Below are 17,698 nucleotides of genomic sequence, written 5' to 3' on the forward strand. Positions count from 1 at the left end.
ATGAAACGATGCAATTTTAAGGACCAAAACAGTTTATATCAGCAATGTGTATAATGTCAACTTGTAGCAATATTTATAATATTGTCGTAGTGTAACAAAGTAATATGTACAAAATAACAAGGAGGGACTGTTTCTTTTAAATGTAAATATTGACAATACTCAAGTCAACTCGTGCAAACTCTGCTACCCTGTCAGTCTGGCGTACAGCACCAATTATGTCATTCGTCAACACTCGCTTCTTTCCGCAGCCTGCCGTCATGTTCCGGAATGACACGAGTTGGTCTTGAATGCAATAGTGTATGTGCACGTCCTCTATCCCATCTGGTGTTGCTTAACCTTTGACCATCAGTATATATCAGTATATACTTCTTAGTCCTTGCTTCCTTACTTTCCTTTTATTTTCTGTTTATATTATATTTTCAAATTGTATATCATATATTATTTTTGTGAGAGTGGGTGGGCGGAGCATAGTTAAACTATACACTAAATCATTATTACAGTATTCAAATGTATTACATGATATATAAAGTGTTATCAATTAAACAAAAGCTTTAAAATCCATTCCATAATCATAAACAAGAAATATGAACTCAGAGGCGAGTCCACTGTCAGGAAACCATGCGGACCATCTGCATTATAATGCCACTATAATTGGACGTACATGGTCAGGTAACTGGTCGATTGGTTGTCATTCTTGTCTGTGGGGATATGTATCTAAATGGCAAAGTACGAAAACCTAATGGTTCCACTTCGGTGGCATAATTTCTAGTGTTTTCTCGTTATGTTGAATAATTGCAAAAATATCGAAATTTCAACTCTTTTCTCTCGTAATTTCAGTTATTGTCTCGTTATTCTAATTATCACCTTCTTTCGAAATTTCGAATTATTTCTCGTTACTTCAAGCATTGTCTCGAAATTTCGATTTTTTTTCTCGTTATTTCAAGTCGTTACTTAACATAACGATAAAATAATTGAAATAACAAGAAAATAATCGAAATGACGGGAGAGAAAAATATATATTTGAAATAACGAACAGAACTCGATTTAAATATAAATTAATTATGCTTCCAAAGTGGCACCATGAAGGCTTTCGGACCATATCAATATAAATTTTCAAATTAAAATAATTCAGGTGTGACTAACTGTGTAATTCGGTATGACGTTTCAAAGTTCATTCATTCAATTTCTTCACGTTAAAGTTCTCTACCTTGGAATTTGGTAAGGTATATATTTCGTTTTGTTGCAGCTAAGAGGCTGTGAAAACAAGGTACACTGCTTTACATAATGGCCACGCCCACCCGTTAGAAAGACACACCCACTTGTTATTGGCACTAGTGTCTTCAGTGTTGTGTATTTGTGCGCACCACACCCACTATTGCCGACACCCACAGTATTGTTTGACCAGCTGTATGTTTGACCATTTATGTTTGACACCAACAGGAATGATTACCCGTGTGAGTGAGTGAGTGATTGAGTTATACTAAACCGGAAACAACCTGCATGACACGTGATGCCTTAAGGGTACCGTTATCATATTGTTTGCACAACCGGCCCTTTCTGAACATTTGGTAGAGGCACCAGGACCTTCAGTATAGCAGAGCATTTGTATCAGGATCGGCCGGTTGTTTGTTCGAATCAAAGAGACACGCCGGTTATGATCCTTGGTTCGTCAACCTGGGTTTAAATGGTAATTGGGAGCACGGCCCAGTCGTCTAAAGCGCTGCGATTCGACGTGCAGAGTTACGTCCCTTAGGCACGACAGGAATCTATGATCGTGGGTTCGAATAACGATTATATTTCTTGGTTTGTCAGCACCATACCCGTGCTCGTGTGTTTCACCAATGTGGTAAATGTAAGAGACCGGCATCATTTTTGGTTTTCCTCTCATATTAATCTGGCACGCCGTGATATAACTGGGATACTGATCAAAGCGGGGTTAAACCCAACTCACTTACTCATTCATGCGACAAGTTGTCTTACTTCAACACATCGTTGATACACCGAATTATGATTGAAATACTGCTCAGAGTGGAATGAGATCCCACTGACTCACTCACTCACACAGCCCTTCAACATTACCGTCATGAATGTAAGAGAAGTCCGTCTACGACTGTGTTATTGTTTATATTCCCAGGCTAATACATGTAAAAAAATAACAGCTTGGTCTTTTGTCTCATCCCATTGTCATCCAAGTTTAGATGACGTATGTTTTTCAGACAATATGTAACAATGGCCGAAATATAGAGTAACGGTTTCGCTCTTTATGTCCACGAAGAATGGATGTGCCAATCATGTGCCAATCATGATAGACTTTCAGCTGCCATCCAATGATATCCTTCTTACTGTAGGGGGCACGGGTGGCCCAGTCGTCTAAGGCGCCGCGATTCGCTGTGCAGGGTTGCGTCCCTTGGGCACGCCAGAAACCTATGATTGTGGGTTCGAATCCCGGTTAACCCCAATTATGTTTCTAGGTTTGTCAGCACCATACCCGTGCTCGTGGGTTTCACCGAAGTGGTTAACGTCTGAGACCTGCATCACTTCGGGCTTTCCTCCCACATTAAGCTGACACGCCGCGATATAAGTGGAATACTGTTAAAAGCGGCGTTAAACCCAACTCACTCACTCACTCTTACTGTAACATTGTACATTAGAGTAGTTATATTTTTTATATTCAAGTGTCAAAACTACCATTACATTGACGCATAAGTGTAACCTGAAACTGACATGTCTGCAAACACTCAGAGCATGCGATACTCCCAGTCTTATAAATTTAATTGAAGGGGGATTTAACGCCGCTTTGGGCAGTATTCAATTCCACCGCAGTTGTCGGCTTCATGTGGGAGGAAGCCAGGGTGACGCTTCCCACTTTGGTGAAACCCACCAGCACGGGTCAGGAGCTGACGTGCCAAGGATCATACTCTGGGATTCGAACCACGGCATGATCCGGGAATCTAAGGGAGACAACTCTGGACGGGGTGTTACAGTATTTGGATCAAGGGTCGCCCCTACCTCTAGTCAGAGAAACGTTTGACGAAAGTACGGTGGATTGTAAACACACCATGTAGATTTAGATAGATGACATAACACATTTCTGGCCGTCAGAGTGTGTTACCAACCACATAACACACATACTTGTCCCATAGCACGCTACGTTTGATGTCGTGAAGCACGTGTGTTTAGTTATGTAAATTACGTCAACGTCAAGTGTGAACGATGACGTCGAGTGTAATGCATCTTCTGGGCCAAATCACCATTTAAAAACAGTTTGTGTGAAGGAAAAACTCAGAGGTGATGTGAGTAGCGCCTCTTCATCACCAGTGCAATAGACTCTGATGGATATTAGGCCGATTGGATGTTACATGGTGTCAATTTGCGGAAGCCATTGTCGCTCTCAGGATGCACGGAGTGGAATGTAGACGGAATTCAGTCGGAGGGGTTCACGTTCTGGAATGAGGACGGTGGGTGTCCTGTTGGTGTATTTGCCGTCACGGTAGTTGTAACGTGAAACGCTGTTTGCAGAATGAGCACGTTGTGTTGTGTTGGTGTATTTGCCGTCACGGTAGCTGTGTGACGTTGTTGTGTTGTAGTGTAGTTGGAATGCGGACAAGAGACTGGGTTTAGCACTGATATACCCCGTCTCTGTGCGCTCACGTATGTGGTAGTGTTAAGGGCCGATCATTTTATCTTCGGATATATGGAGGACAATTCCGAAAGTTACCATAAACATGATCAAAGCAGATCAAATAAAGATATTGATACACATGTAATTAAACCAATCTCGTTCATAACAAACTATAAATATTGTCGAAGGAAACGACATTACCTCAGTCCTCTGTTTGAAGCTGAAATGATGGGCCCTAAAGTGTCAGATGATGATATTAATGTTCATTCACTGACACGATACCTAATAGAACATTACGCATGATTGGGACCTAACACAAGACAGTAGGAACTTCTTAAGACATAGAAGACTAATCAATGTTTGCGTTAAGTCTTTGAAAGGCATTTAGAAGTGATAAGGAAGAGAAATTTATGGATGTCAACTTCTTTATTATGAGGAACACAACGTTTCGGAGTATATGCTTACTCCTTCATCAGGTAAATATATGCTGCGAGGCAGAGAAACTATACTCAACAACAAAAGTTCCTGTGACACCAACATTTTAGTGTATTTTTCAAACAAGTAATGTTTGGTTTTCAATATTGTAATACATGTATGGAATCAAGTCACAAAAACGCAACTGCTACAGAAAAGCATGCATTCCATTGAAAAGTTGACTTTATGCAAGCTCCATGCATTTCACTACCCAAGAATGGGTATAAAAACATGTGCGTAACGGGATTCCATATGCATTGTATAGCATCGTGCTGACAACAACCACTCAGAAAAACAACAAAATTACGCAATTATTTAACATTAGGAAATGCCACGCCTGTCCGAAAATCGATTCCGGCCAGCAATAGTGATTGCAAGAAGCATCCCTGGCCTTAGACGAATATCTTCACAAACCGTACGTTGCCGACCCGGATGTGCAGGGGTTGTCGCCAGAAGACCCGCCAGACGTCCCATTTTGACAGGAAACCTACAGTGGTGCAGACAGCGTCTACGCTGGACGGCCATGCAGTGAGGACAAGTTCTATTCACTGACGAGTCTCGTTTTCACCTCAGCCACAGCACGGGTTCGACGTCGAGGTGAACGTCACGTAAATCATTGTGTCATGGAAGAAGATCTGTTTGGGGGCGGCAACGTTATGGTATAGGGTGGTATTACAGCAAGGCAGAGGACCCGTTTGATAGTGGTAGAGGGAAATCAATGGACAGCGCTACCGCGACGAGATCATCGGCGCTGTTGTTCTACCGTTTTTGCGTCGTCATGGCCCAGGCATTACCTTTCAACATGACAACGCCTGGCCTCATATTGCTCGGTTTGTTCGGGATTCTCTTCAACAAAACAACGTGAATTTCATCCCCTGGCCGGCTCGCTCCCCTGATCTCTCACCAGTCGAGCACATGTGGGATGAGATGGATCGGCGCCTTCGACGTCAACCACGTGTTCCACAGACACTCCAGGAACTTCGAAACATGCTTGAATTGTGAGTAGGATGTCTCTTTGTTCTGAAACCCAAGTAAGAAGTATATAAGATTTTTATATGTTCAAGATCATTAACGTTCAAAACGATGGCTAATGCACAGGTACGTTTGATTTTCATCGACTCTGTTCGTGGCGGCAAGCATCTTTACTACAGTGGTCATAAGTATCGTATTAACAAGAAGACTGATGAGAAGACTTTTTGGAAGTGTGTCGTCCATGAGACGAAGATGTGTTGCTTGCATCGCAACCAGAGGTGGACACACACGCTATTGATTTGTAAATTGAAATTTTGGCATGTTCATGATTTTTATGAAATCACTCATTTTCTTAAGTCAATATGGCATATTAAACCATTTGAACACTTACAGGAGTCTTTTATCTGTTGCAAACCGAAATTGTTTCAGATTTGGTAAAAAACATAACTTTGCATTAAATCTTATACAATGTCACAGGAACCTTTGTTGTTCAGTATATATATGTTCATGTAAGAACAACAAAGGTAACAAAAAAAACAAGGTGGAACTCTGCCTCGTAGCACTTATTCACCTGATTGAGTAAGTATATATTCCGTAACGTTGCGTTCCTCATGATAAAGAAGCTGACATTCATACATTTCTCTTCCCTAACGTTTCGGTTCCTCACTGCTCGGTAATCCCACTGTTTATACGACAATGTGCGTCAGTAAAAGTTATATAAATAATGCATATAAATATCTATTGTTTTCGGTATAAGGTTTTGATCAATAGACAGTGTCCAGTTTCACTGGCGCCAGGTTTTAAAGTACCATTCATACCTTTGTTTCAAACAATTGACCTCAGAATTTATATTCTGTTTCCCGTGTTCCACATTGTGTCGTCATATCCAAATAAACGCCATTAATACAGAACCTCGGTATTCCGGACATTAAAGCTGGACAAAGACCATTACCTCGCTAATACAGACACTTGTTAATCCGGTACTAATCAGATTTGACTGTCTGCATGTATTTGCATGTACTCAAATATACTGTTATCTACTCAGTATCATACCGTATTAATCAAAATGAGGAGTAGAAATAGTTACGGTAGTTTTTCAAGTTTACCTTAAAGTTTATATTGGTTTTTTGTCTCGACGGTTTGCATGGTATTACAAAATCTTTGTTTGCGAACAACCTTTAATTATCCGACATGCATCCCCACTGGGTGTTACAAGGGATTTGTGCATGCATCTATCAACAAGTCCTCTTGGAAAATGAAGTAGATAAAGGAACCTTCAGTCTTTCGTGTTCCCAATACAATGCATCACGAATACACGTGACTTTAACGTGTTGAAACCCAACACTTTCCCTACATCACGTTGTCGTTTTCCTTGTCCTTGTTCTTACAGTTATTGTTATCAACTGATTGTACAACTACCCTTTGGTGTTTCTGTCATAATGCTTTCACATTGTATTGTGGTATTAATAGACTTGCTTCAAACAAGATGGCAGTTGAAATTCAAATGAATAACATTGTTCGTTGAGGGCGAGAGTGATATTAAGTTTGCTCGAGTTTTCCGCAACATTAACTTCACCACAACATCAGGCGTCCCCTCATTTGGCCCGTGACAATGGTCTCCAACGCCTTTGTCTCTTCAGCTGAAATGATGAAAGCAGTCCGCAATTGTTACAGTGAATGAAACTGACAATCAGACTAGCAACGTAGTTCACATACATGAATCAGTCGATGTGAAGTTCCCATCAGAGCTATTGTTACAATAAGACCATGTTGTGTTAAGGGAGTAAAGAATTGTTTGAAAACGACAATGACGTTAATATATGTAAATGCAATTTGCGGTTATAACTGTTAAAACGTACTTTAACTGTCAATGACTTTTTTATAACTGTAAATAACGGCTATAAATGTAGAAAAAGGCCTATAACTGTAAATGACGTTTTCATCTAATGACGTTTAAAACTCAAAATGGCGCTGATAACTACAAATAAAAAACTGTATAAATGACGCTTACATTATATCTGTAAGTGACGTTTATAACATTGACGTTTATAACCGTAAATGACGTTATAACATTGACGTTTATAACCGTAAATGACGTTATACCATGACCTTTATAACCGTAAATGACGTTATAACATTGACGTTTATAACCGTAAATGACGTTATAACATTGACGTATATAACCGTAAATGACGTTGTAACATTGACGTTTATAACCGTAAATGATGTTTATACAATAAACGTTTATAACCGTAAATGACGTTTATAACTGGAAATGCCGTTAATGGCTGTACATGACATTATAACAATAACGTTTATAACACTGTATGTTTTAATTCCAGATATCCTTCAGCTCCAATAGACGGATAGTGTATTTACAAGACAGGTTGAAGCGTCAGCGTGCAAGAATGGCGGACAAGATCTCGAGAGTAATGTTCCCTATCATGTTCTTTGTCTTCAACATTGTCTACTGGTTGGTGTACTGTCTGTGATTCTGATGGCAACGCAGGGAAGTTGTAACGTTGCGACGTCATCATAACTGACTGTGATGGCCTCCGATTTCGTGACTAGACTTCGCCCATTTCCGTGGACCCAACCACGCCATGTATCCAGTCCGGAGTTGCAAGAGTGGTCTCGGATACGTCGACAGATGTTTTCCAATGCCACATATTGATACAGGAGCAAATGTCTGAGAAAGATTAAAACCTGTTGGCACTCCTGTAGCCTTATTTGACAGGTGTTAAAAATCTGGGAATCTTGGCTTTACATTGAGATTTTACGAAGCAGTATTTTAGCCTCTTATGGCGCTTGGAGACAACGGAGTATTCTGTGCTTCCATGGTCTTGCCACAGTCGTTAAGGAATGTCAATGGCTGATAGTAGAGGCTATGTTCCGGCATAACGCCTCTGTTGATAGCGATTAAGGAACTGGAACGATGTATATAATACTGAAATCATGCCATGTCGCATGTCCTATAGTGTCACATGTGCATTGGCCCCATGTTGTATCAGTGATTGTCAAACACTACGGAGGACTCGGAAGATGAATGCATCAAGAGGCGGAGACTGACTATGTACATTGGCCCCATGATGTAGCAGTGATTGTCAAACACTAGGGAGGACTCCGAAGATGAATGCATCAAGAGGGGGAGGGTCGAGAAGAAACAAAATCGTGTCACAGAGACAATCACAACCAGCCAATCCACTGGGAGTGTTGTAGCCCATGGCGCAACACAGTGAGGGTGCATCATGAATGCTGTGCACGGTCTGTAGGTGTGAGATTGTAGTACAATCATCAAAACACTACTGTGTCTTAACTGTAATTGTTTATTGACTCCACGGTTTGTTGTATATAGTATGTTAACGTTTATGAATCGAGTGAGACATCGTTGCACTTAAATATAGACATCGCCCGATAATTCCAAGCGCTCATTAATCCCAAAACATTATCTTGCTATATTTAGCGTCACGGGTGTTCTACACAAACGTCCTGCTTGTTATTACACGGGAACCCTAGCACAAAGGGAATCCATTGTGATATCTAGGTCACGTGTTACTTTTAGATCTTCCAACCTTTGGGTGTCGCTCCATAGTTTCCTCCAATTTAAACATCTAAGGACACTTACACATTGTTATCGCCGGATCCAAATGCCGTATTACCAGGTCTTAAAGGAGAACTAGACTCTGGCAAACTGGCAGTCCTCGGCGGGTTTAATTCAAGCCTCCCACACATTGGTTATCTGCCTTCTAGCTGAAAGTGTAAGATGTTTATACAGAGCTCCAGATAACGTTTTGAGCAATTGAGTTTTTACTCTAGGGTTTCTATTTTAATTCTGTTATTACATTTTTCATTGGGTAACCAATATATTTTCACTCATTAATACATCACTCTATTGGGCCCAACATTAGTATACATTTTAAGATTTAGAAAAAATGAAATAATATTTTAGATGTATATAACTGTTCTAAATATATAGGCTTGACTCGGAAAGTGAATTAGCTCGTAATTGTGTTTCGGAAATTAGCTCCTTCGTACGCATGCTGAAAAAGCTTCATTGGGTATTTACGCGAGCTGTTTTTATACATTTGAGATTTTCATTTAATGCGGGCGTTTCTGTACGCAAGTTAATTGACAGTAATTGGGTTTTGAATATTTTGGGGGGTATTTTGCACAAATACGCTGCTTACCCGTAGCTCTGTTTATAGATCTAATAGTTAATGATTACCCCAATGACAACGAGATACCTTTTCAGTTTCACTCCAAGCACTAACTGTAACATCTAGGTCTATATTGAATACGGGCTCCAGACATTGGAGCAGAGTCCCCCTTTAAGCACTAAACCCACGCAGCTGTGTGCGTCACTGGATGGTGTCTCCTCAGTCACTGAGTGATAAAAGGGAAAAGAGAACGAGCGTATGTTTCAACAAAACATGTTTACAAAGCCCTTTATTCTATGTGTATGGCCTTTCTTGATTTCCCAATGGTACATGTAGCAGACGGTGTCTAAATACTCAATCTAAATGTTTCCTGCATAAATATCATTTGACAGTGTTGACATGCTACGTTCCTTCCACTGTCCAGCCCACGTCCCCTTTACTGTGGGCAACATGAGGCTGTTTGGGCCAACTGGTACTTCTGATCTGTAGAGGAGATTGGACGCAGCCGTTCTATTGCTAACACTGACACACCTAATGCCTCTGAGCTCAACCGTTGCAGAAAATGAAACATCAAAGAGGTGAATGGATCTGGCAATGGTCTGTGAGATAGGGTGGCACTTTATCGGTGTTAGGTGAAGTCTGATAGACGCCCGGAGTCTGCAGTTACTGACGATTTATGAGACTTCAGAGATGTCCAATAATGGTCACGTGGCCATTGATGCCAGTAAATCATGTGGTATGATAGCCTCTGTTGCCTGACAGTTTCTACCAAATCACGGGGTCCGGGGTTTGTTTGTTTGAAGTTTATCGCCAAACTCAGCTCCATGACGGCGGTCTGTAAATATTAGAGTCTGGAGGAGACAATCCAGTGACTGATACGAGCAATATTCCTCGCTCGATGACACGCTCTCAACCAAATCACCGAGTATGCTTCTCCGAAACCCTCTCGGGATATCTCTTCCATCTGGGGGTTGTTCATGAATTGCTGGCTGTTTTCATAGTCACACGACCCGTGAAGATCCGGGGTAGAGTAGGTCTTCAGCCACCCATGCTTGTCATAAGAAGCAACTATTCTTGGCGTAAGGCGACTGACGGGATCTGGTGGTCAGGGTCGGTGACAGGTCATCGTATCCCAATTTCGTAGATCGATGCTCATGATGTCAATCACTGGATTAGCGTGTCCAGACTCGATTGTTAACAGACCGCCGTCATATAATCTGCCCAGCAAAAGAAAGTATACACTTGAAAATTGGATTTGACAAACGTTATGAAAACTTTACTAGGCTGAAAACATTCGCCGAACCATTATAGAAGGTGTTTGTATGGACAGTATGTACAGGTCCTACAGACAGCCGTAATAATTTTGAGTGCGGCTTTGAATAACAAACAAACAAACAATATGTAATAAGAATCTCTCGACCATGATGGTAAGATTGCATTAATATGAATATAAAGACACACTGAACACCTCTTCGACCATATAAATATAGGCTCCGTAACTTAGTACACAGAGATAATACACTTTTTTATGTCATACCATTATCAAATCTGTTTCTCGGGTATGAAATCAGTATGTGTCTTGAGAGGAATGGACATTTAGATTTCAGTATATTTTGATCATTCTAGCACCCGAACACCCAGAATTCAGATCAAACTGTGTACATACGTAGATAGAAACACTCCACGGGGTAGCATGTCGGTGTCAGTACTTGGTTTGTTACAGGTTTGTATGTACCACGTTCCTCATGTCTTTCCATCACCCAAGAATACATACCCCATCTCCTATTTAGTCAGTATGTTTCACCAACGAATCAAGCCATGGCTTGGTTATCGCTTCAATATCAGCCAACCGTCATCTCCCCGAAGCCTAGGAGTTAACTAACTATAAAAGTCCAGTTTCCATCCTTGAAACTCCGAACTAGGCTGGAATTATGGAGTTATGTTTTGGCTGGACTAACGAGTCTATGCATAGTCCAATCAAAATTGCGTGACGAAATCGACATCTGGTTCGTTAACTGCCGTACAGATTTCGGTCGAGTGCAAGATTTGCTAAGCATGTGTACCGCCAACTCGGCGTCAACAGCTCGCCTGATTAAATGCACTTCGCCAAGTAAGACCCGTTTTAGATTTTGAGAATCGATCTGATCGTCTTGACTGGGCGACGCCATTTTGTTTGAAGCAAATGCAAGTGATATGAATAGCTGGAATCTGATTGGTCAACAGACGAGCATAGAAGGGACATAATTCGTAATAGCCAGTGGTGGCACTTCGATCGAGCCTAGAAATTCCAGCCTAGTTCGGCAAGGGTGGAAACGGTGTTTTCACACTAAGTTAACTTTCTTGCCTCGGGAAGATGGCAACCGTAGGTTAGCACAAAATTCATGCATGGAGGCGGGCTCATTTGACTTGAGTTGTACAAAGTCTCACTTCATTACTTGACTAAAACACACGTGACGTCGCCGTGTGTATTCAAGGGTGATGGAAAAACTGCGTGCATACAAACCCATGAAGTGGCAGTAGAAGCAGGGTGACAGTTATCTCAATAAAATCAGATCGGTTCCCGCTACTGCTAAATATATGAGGACATCCCATTACGGGTCACGTCAGATCGACCTCTCGCGAACTTTGACCGACCAATGAAATGACTAAAAGGAAGTCCATATTAGCCAATCAGAAAAAAGCTTTTTCGAGCTTTACGAAATATATCGATTGAAAATTTGAAAAAGGAACAAACGACAATTCTGGAATGTCTATAGAAAGTCTCTTCCTTTTCAAATGTTGTTTTTTTCCAACTGAAACGAAAGATAGACGTGCAGCCCGTAAATGTCGTTCGAAGTACCCCGTGTAATTACCTTTACGATATTGCATGATCCGAAAACATATTCCGTCTGTCGATTTCCCAATCTGGTTATCGACGACCTGATTGGTCGGATGGAAGGTCGTTCTGACGTGACCCGTTATGTAGTGTCCTCAGATATTTGTGTAGCGGCCATTAAATCTCCTAGTCACGTGATGGGATTCGAACCACGGACCTTCTGATCCGAGGTCGGACGTCTTGTCCACATGACCAAAGAGGTTAGCCCAGTAAGCAAGCTGACAAGGTAAGGGTGTCATCTGTGGGATGACTCCACGCCCTGCTACATTGGTTTAGCGGTAGCCAGAACTAAGATCTGATTTCAGTGAGATTGAGTTACATTGCCAATGTGGACCTTGTTGATTATGAACACATTCCATCTTTTAGACGTAACTTGTTTATACCTTCTCAACAACGATGTCCACAGATGACGGAAGTTTCTGATGGGCGTTTTGTGAATGATGAAATCCATTCTTATTTTGTAATTTGCATATTGTATATATTTCAAAGTGCCTACAGATTCTATAAATGTGATCTTAATTGAATATTGTAATCTCTGAAAATAGTTTGTGTGAATCTGCTTCCGGGTATTTCGAGTGTGTATTCTGCTGATATGATGAAGTCATATTTAGGAATGTAATTCTTTGTTGTGGTGTACTTTGCAGCTGATATAAAGCTTTGCCATGTGACCGTTTAGAGCGCCGCACATTAAGGTGCATATTTGTAGTTGCTTCCCTTACCTTTGACAGGATCAGCTGATCATGGGTTTGAATCCCTGGTCCACTATGACTATTTTGCTGGGTCTGTCACCACCAAACCGTTTGTGGCTCTCACCAAAGTGGTGGCCTACGTCAATTTCGGCTTTACCCTAACAGGTCGTGATATATCTGAAATACTGTACGAAGTGGTGTTAAACCTAGCTCACTCACTCACCTAATGTGTGTCTATGGTGCTTTAGTCCGACATGCACCGTTGTGCCACTCGGCCATCGGATCCTGCTGGTCCAGGTTCAAATCCTTAAGTCACAGTTAAAGTTTATAATGTACAAAACTGAGAATGTTTCACAACATTTTGCACCCGCGTCATCTCCATTTATCCCCCCACCTTCTCGCATTGTGTACTACGCCAACACATTGCTGAAGTATTGCTGAAGCGACATGACACTAACACATTGTGTACTCCGCCAACACATTGCTGAAGTATTGCTGAAGTGACATTACACTCACACATTGTGTACTCCGCCAACACATTGCTGAAGTATTGCTGAAATGGCGAGACTCACACATTGTGTACTCCGCCACCACATTGCTGAAGTATTGCTGAAGCGACATGACACTCATTCATACATTCTCTCACCTCACCCCAAAACCTTGGCTATTAAATATAGCAAAATAAAGCAAAGTCTGCGGGCCAATCACGTTTGTTACAGGGTCATTGCATATGTGTTCTTTCTTGTATAAATTTAAATTTAAAACAATTATAAAAAAAACTGATCGTTTTAAATATATTCTTGCAATGCTTATTACAGGAGCATACTTCATATTGTTATTGTTGGTTGATGATTATAACAAATACCAATCACTAACATTTGTTTATATATTAAAATATATTTATTAAGACATATTCCAATAATTATTGAACTTATTGAATTAGTCATTATTTGTCTTAAAACAATGTTATCTTTTTTGTAGCTTTCATGAAATTTTAGACATCATTTTTTCATTGCCTAGGGTTACTAATAACAAATAACCTCTGAAATAACAGGGGCCATGGTTGGCCCAGTCATACTAAGGCGTCGAAATGCACTGTGCAGAGTTGCGTCCCTTGGACACGCCAGAAATCTATGATTGTGGGTTCGATTCCCGATTCGCCCCGATTATGTTTCTAGATTTGTCAGCACCATACCATGCTCGTGGGTTTCACCACAGTGGTAAACGTCTGAGACCTGCATCACTTCGGGCTTTCCTCCCACAGTTAGGTGACACGCCGTGATATAACTGGTATACTGTTAAAAGTGGCGTTAAACCCAACTAACTCACTCACTCTGAAATAACATAAAGGCTACATTTTGTCCATTCTTTATTCAACATACCAGTGATTGAACACCTCTTTGTATACGTCACAACCCTTTACCAGACACAGGGGCGGTCGGGTAGCCTAGTGTAGCTCATCATGCCGAAGACCTGGGTTCGATTCCCGACGTGGGTACAATGTGTGAAGACCATTCCTGGTGTCCCCCACCATGATATTGCTGGAATATTGCTAAAAGCAGCGTAAAACCATACTCACTCACTCTTGTTATGCAACGGGGCATCAGATTACATTTCAACTCCAAACCCCATTTAACCTCGTCAACTTCAATCCAATGTCTTCAATTATAATAGACAGGTGTTACTTTCTATTATTTGTAGTCATATGATAGTTATTGTTAATGTCTATTATACCCAAACTTTCACAACGTCTGTCAAGTCATGACACATTAACTATAATCATATGAAAAAAAAGGATGTCCTTCAACTCTTTTGAGTAGTATATGAAAAGAATGGCGACACAAAAATACTCAAAAAAACAACAAATCTGTTTTAATCAAAATTGTTTGTTGCTTAATGGACCTTCACAATTGACACAGAATGGTTTCATATTTCATAGCAAATAGAAACACCATCAGTTAGCTGTAGTTAGCTATATATCACCAGTGTTACTATCTACAGTTTACAGGAACCAGTACTTGGCGTGTTACTTGCGTTACTATATTCAGTCTACAGCAACCAGTACTTGGCGTGTTACTTGCGTTACTATATTCAGTCTACAGCAATCAGTACTTGGCGTGTTACTTGCGTTACTATCTTCAGTCTACAGCAACCAGTACTTGGCGTGTTACTTGCGTTACTATCTTCAGTCTACAGCAACCAGTACTTGGCGTGTTACTTGCGTTACTATATTCAGTCTACAGCAATCAGTACTTGGCGTGTTACTTGCGTTACTATCTTCAGTTTATAGCAACCAGTACTTGGCGTGTTACTTGCGTTAGTATATTCAGTCTACAGCAACCAGTACTTGGTGTGTTACTTGCGTTAGTATATTCAGTCTACAGCAACCAGTACTTGGCGTGCTACTTGCGTTACTATCTACAGTTTCCAGCAACAAGTACTTGGCGTGTAACTTGCGTTAGTATATTCAGTCTACAGCAACCAGTACTTGGCGTGTTACTTGCGTTACTATCTACAGTTTCCAGTAACCAGTACTTGGCGTGTTACTTGCGTTACTATATTCAGTCTACAGCAACCAGTACTTGGCGTGTTACTTGCATTACTATCTTCAGTTTATAGCAACCAGTACTTGGCGTGTTACTTGCGTTACTATCTACAGTTTACAGCAATCAGTACTTGTTGTGTTACTTGCGTTAGTATATTCAGTCTACAGCAACCAGTACTTGGCGTGTTACTTGCGTTAGTATATTCAGTCTACAGCAACCAGTACTTGGCGTGTTACCTGCGTTACTATATTCAGTCTACAGCAACCAGTACTTGGTGTGTTACTTGCGTTACTATATTCAGTCTACAGCAACCAGTACTTGGCGTGTTACTTGCGTTACTATCTTCAGTTTATAGCAACCAGTACTTGGCGTGTTACTTGCGTTACTATCTACAGTTTACAGCAATCAGTACTTGTTGTGTTACTTGCGTTAGTATATTCAGTCTACAGCAACCAGTACTTGGCGTGTTACTTGCGTTACTATCTACAGTTTCCAGCAACCAGTACTTGGCGTGTGACTTGCGTTAGTATATTCAGTCTACAGCAACCAGTACTTGGCATGTTACTTGCGTTACTATCTACAGTTTCCAGCAACCAGTACTTGACGTGTTACTTGCGTTACTATCTTCAGTTTATAGCAACCAGTACTTGGCGTGTTACTTGCGTTACTATCTACAGTTTACAGCAATCAGTACTTGTTGTGTTACTTGCGTTAGTATATTCAGTCTACAGCAACCAGTACTTGGCGTGTTACTTGCGTTACTATCTACAGTTTCCAGCAACCAGTACTTGGCGTGTGACTTGCGTTAGTATATTCAGTCTACAGCAACCAGTACTTGGCATGTTACTTGCGTTACTATCTACAGTTTACAGCAACCAGTAATTGGCCTGTTACTTGCGTTAGTATATTCAGTTTACAGCAGCCAGTACTTGGCATGTTATTTGTGCGACTATCTTCAGTCTACAGCAACCAGTACTTGGCGTGTTACTTGTAATCCTGTTGTACAGTCAATTCACCATTCCAGTCCTGACTTGAGGAAAAGTCACCTGTGTGAAGATATGTTTTATTTTTGTATGTTTTGCAAGTGAATTGTGCTTTTAACTGATTAAAAAACTACATTGTTAAAGTGTGACTGTTATCTTTATGCCAGCCCCTATACTGGAGGGCAGTAGCCTAGTGGTTCAGTGTTCGCTCATCACGCCGAAGACCTGGGTTCGGATCCAGACATGAATACAATGTGTGAAGCCATCTCTGGTGTCCCCTGCAGTGATATTGCTGGAATATCGCTAAAAGTGGCATACAATCAAACTCACTTACTCACCTTATACTGGAACCAATGTTGTTGTTGTTTGTTGTTTAACGCCGCACTCAGCAATATTCCAGCTATATGACAGCGGTCTGTAAATAATCGAGTCTGGACCTGGCAATCCAGTGATTAATATTATGAGCATCGATCCACGCAACTGGGATCAATGACATGCATCAACCAAGTCAGCGAGCCTGACCACCCGATCCCGTTAGTCGCCTCTTACGAAAAGCATAGTCACCTCTTACGGCAAGCATGGGTTGCTGAAGACCTATTCTACCCCGGAATCTTCACGGGTGTGGAACCAATATCATCATGTGACTCATCAGCTGTCCTGATCAGTTCCTATGTAATGTTGCACCATCATTGGTTCGTGTTTGTTGTTGTACACAGCACCCAGCAATATTCCAGGTATTCGTCTATATGACACGACTTGTAAATAATCGAGACTGGACCAGACAATCCTGTGATTGACATTATGAGCGATCCAGAGTCAGGATACGCATCAACCAGAACACCAAACCTGACCACCCTATCCATGTTAACGCCCATCATAGGTTGCTGGAAACGTATTTAACCTGGAATCCCGTACCAGGATTGTCAATAACATCCTCGTGCATTATCTAGTTGTTGAGATTACATTGTATGCACGAATACTCATGAATGGAGTTTCCTGGAGTAGTGAGAGCTGCTTTCAACAATGTTTCTGCAATATCACCGTGGAGACAGTGGCCTACACACCTTGTATCCATGTGGGAATCGAACCAGCTTGACCAGCGAAGGCATTAACCACGAGACTACCTTACAGCCCTGTCTGTGTACCATGTGAAAACCTTCAACTTTACGTACCTCTCCTTACCTTGAGGGAGGATAATAGGCACAGCTCATTTACACTCTCTGATAACTCAGGTGAGGTGAGTTGAGGTGAGTTGAGGTGAGGTGAGGTGATTGAGGTGAGGTGAGGTGAGGTGAGGTAAGGTGAGGTGAAGTAAGGTGAGGTGAAGTAAGGTGAGGTGAGGTTGGTTGTTTTGTTGTTTAACGCCGCACTCAGCAATAT

General features: G+C 41.2%; 1 protein-coding gene across 9 annotated transcripts in view; it reads left to right on the top strand.

Moving 5' to 3' along the window:
• The window catches only part of LOC139445297 (glycine receptor subunit alpha-2-like), a 140,574-nt gene extending 132,454 nt beyond the window's left edge, over positions 1–8,120 (top strand). For 8 of the 9 annotated variants that reach the window (XM_071226428.1, XM_071226461.1, XM_071226476.1 and 5 more), the window contains 2 exons: positions 1,247–1,267; positions 7,411–8,120. In XM_071226428.1, coding sequence (XP_071082529.1) covers positions 1,247–1,267; positions 7,411–7,560 — 171 coding nt within the window. In that variant the 3' untranslated portion in view covers positions 7,561–8,120. The remainder of the gene's footprint in view (positions 1–1,246; positions 1,268–7,410) is intronic. The other variant, XM_071226452.1, reaches the window with a different exon arrangement.
• The last annotated feature ends 9,578 nt before the right edge of the window (positions 8,121–17,698 follow it).

The sequence above is a fragment of the Haliotis cracherodii genome, unplaced genomic scaffold (assembly GCF_022045235.1).
Source record: "Haliotis cracherodii isolate W230 unplaced genomic scaffold, xgHalCrac1.p SCAF_10, whole genome shotgun sequence".
NCBI classification, from domain to species: domain Eukaryota; kingdom Metazoa; phylum Mollusca; class Gastropoda; order Lepetellida; family Haliotidae; genus Haliotis; species Haliotis cracherodii.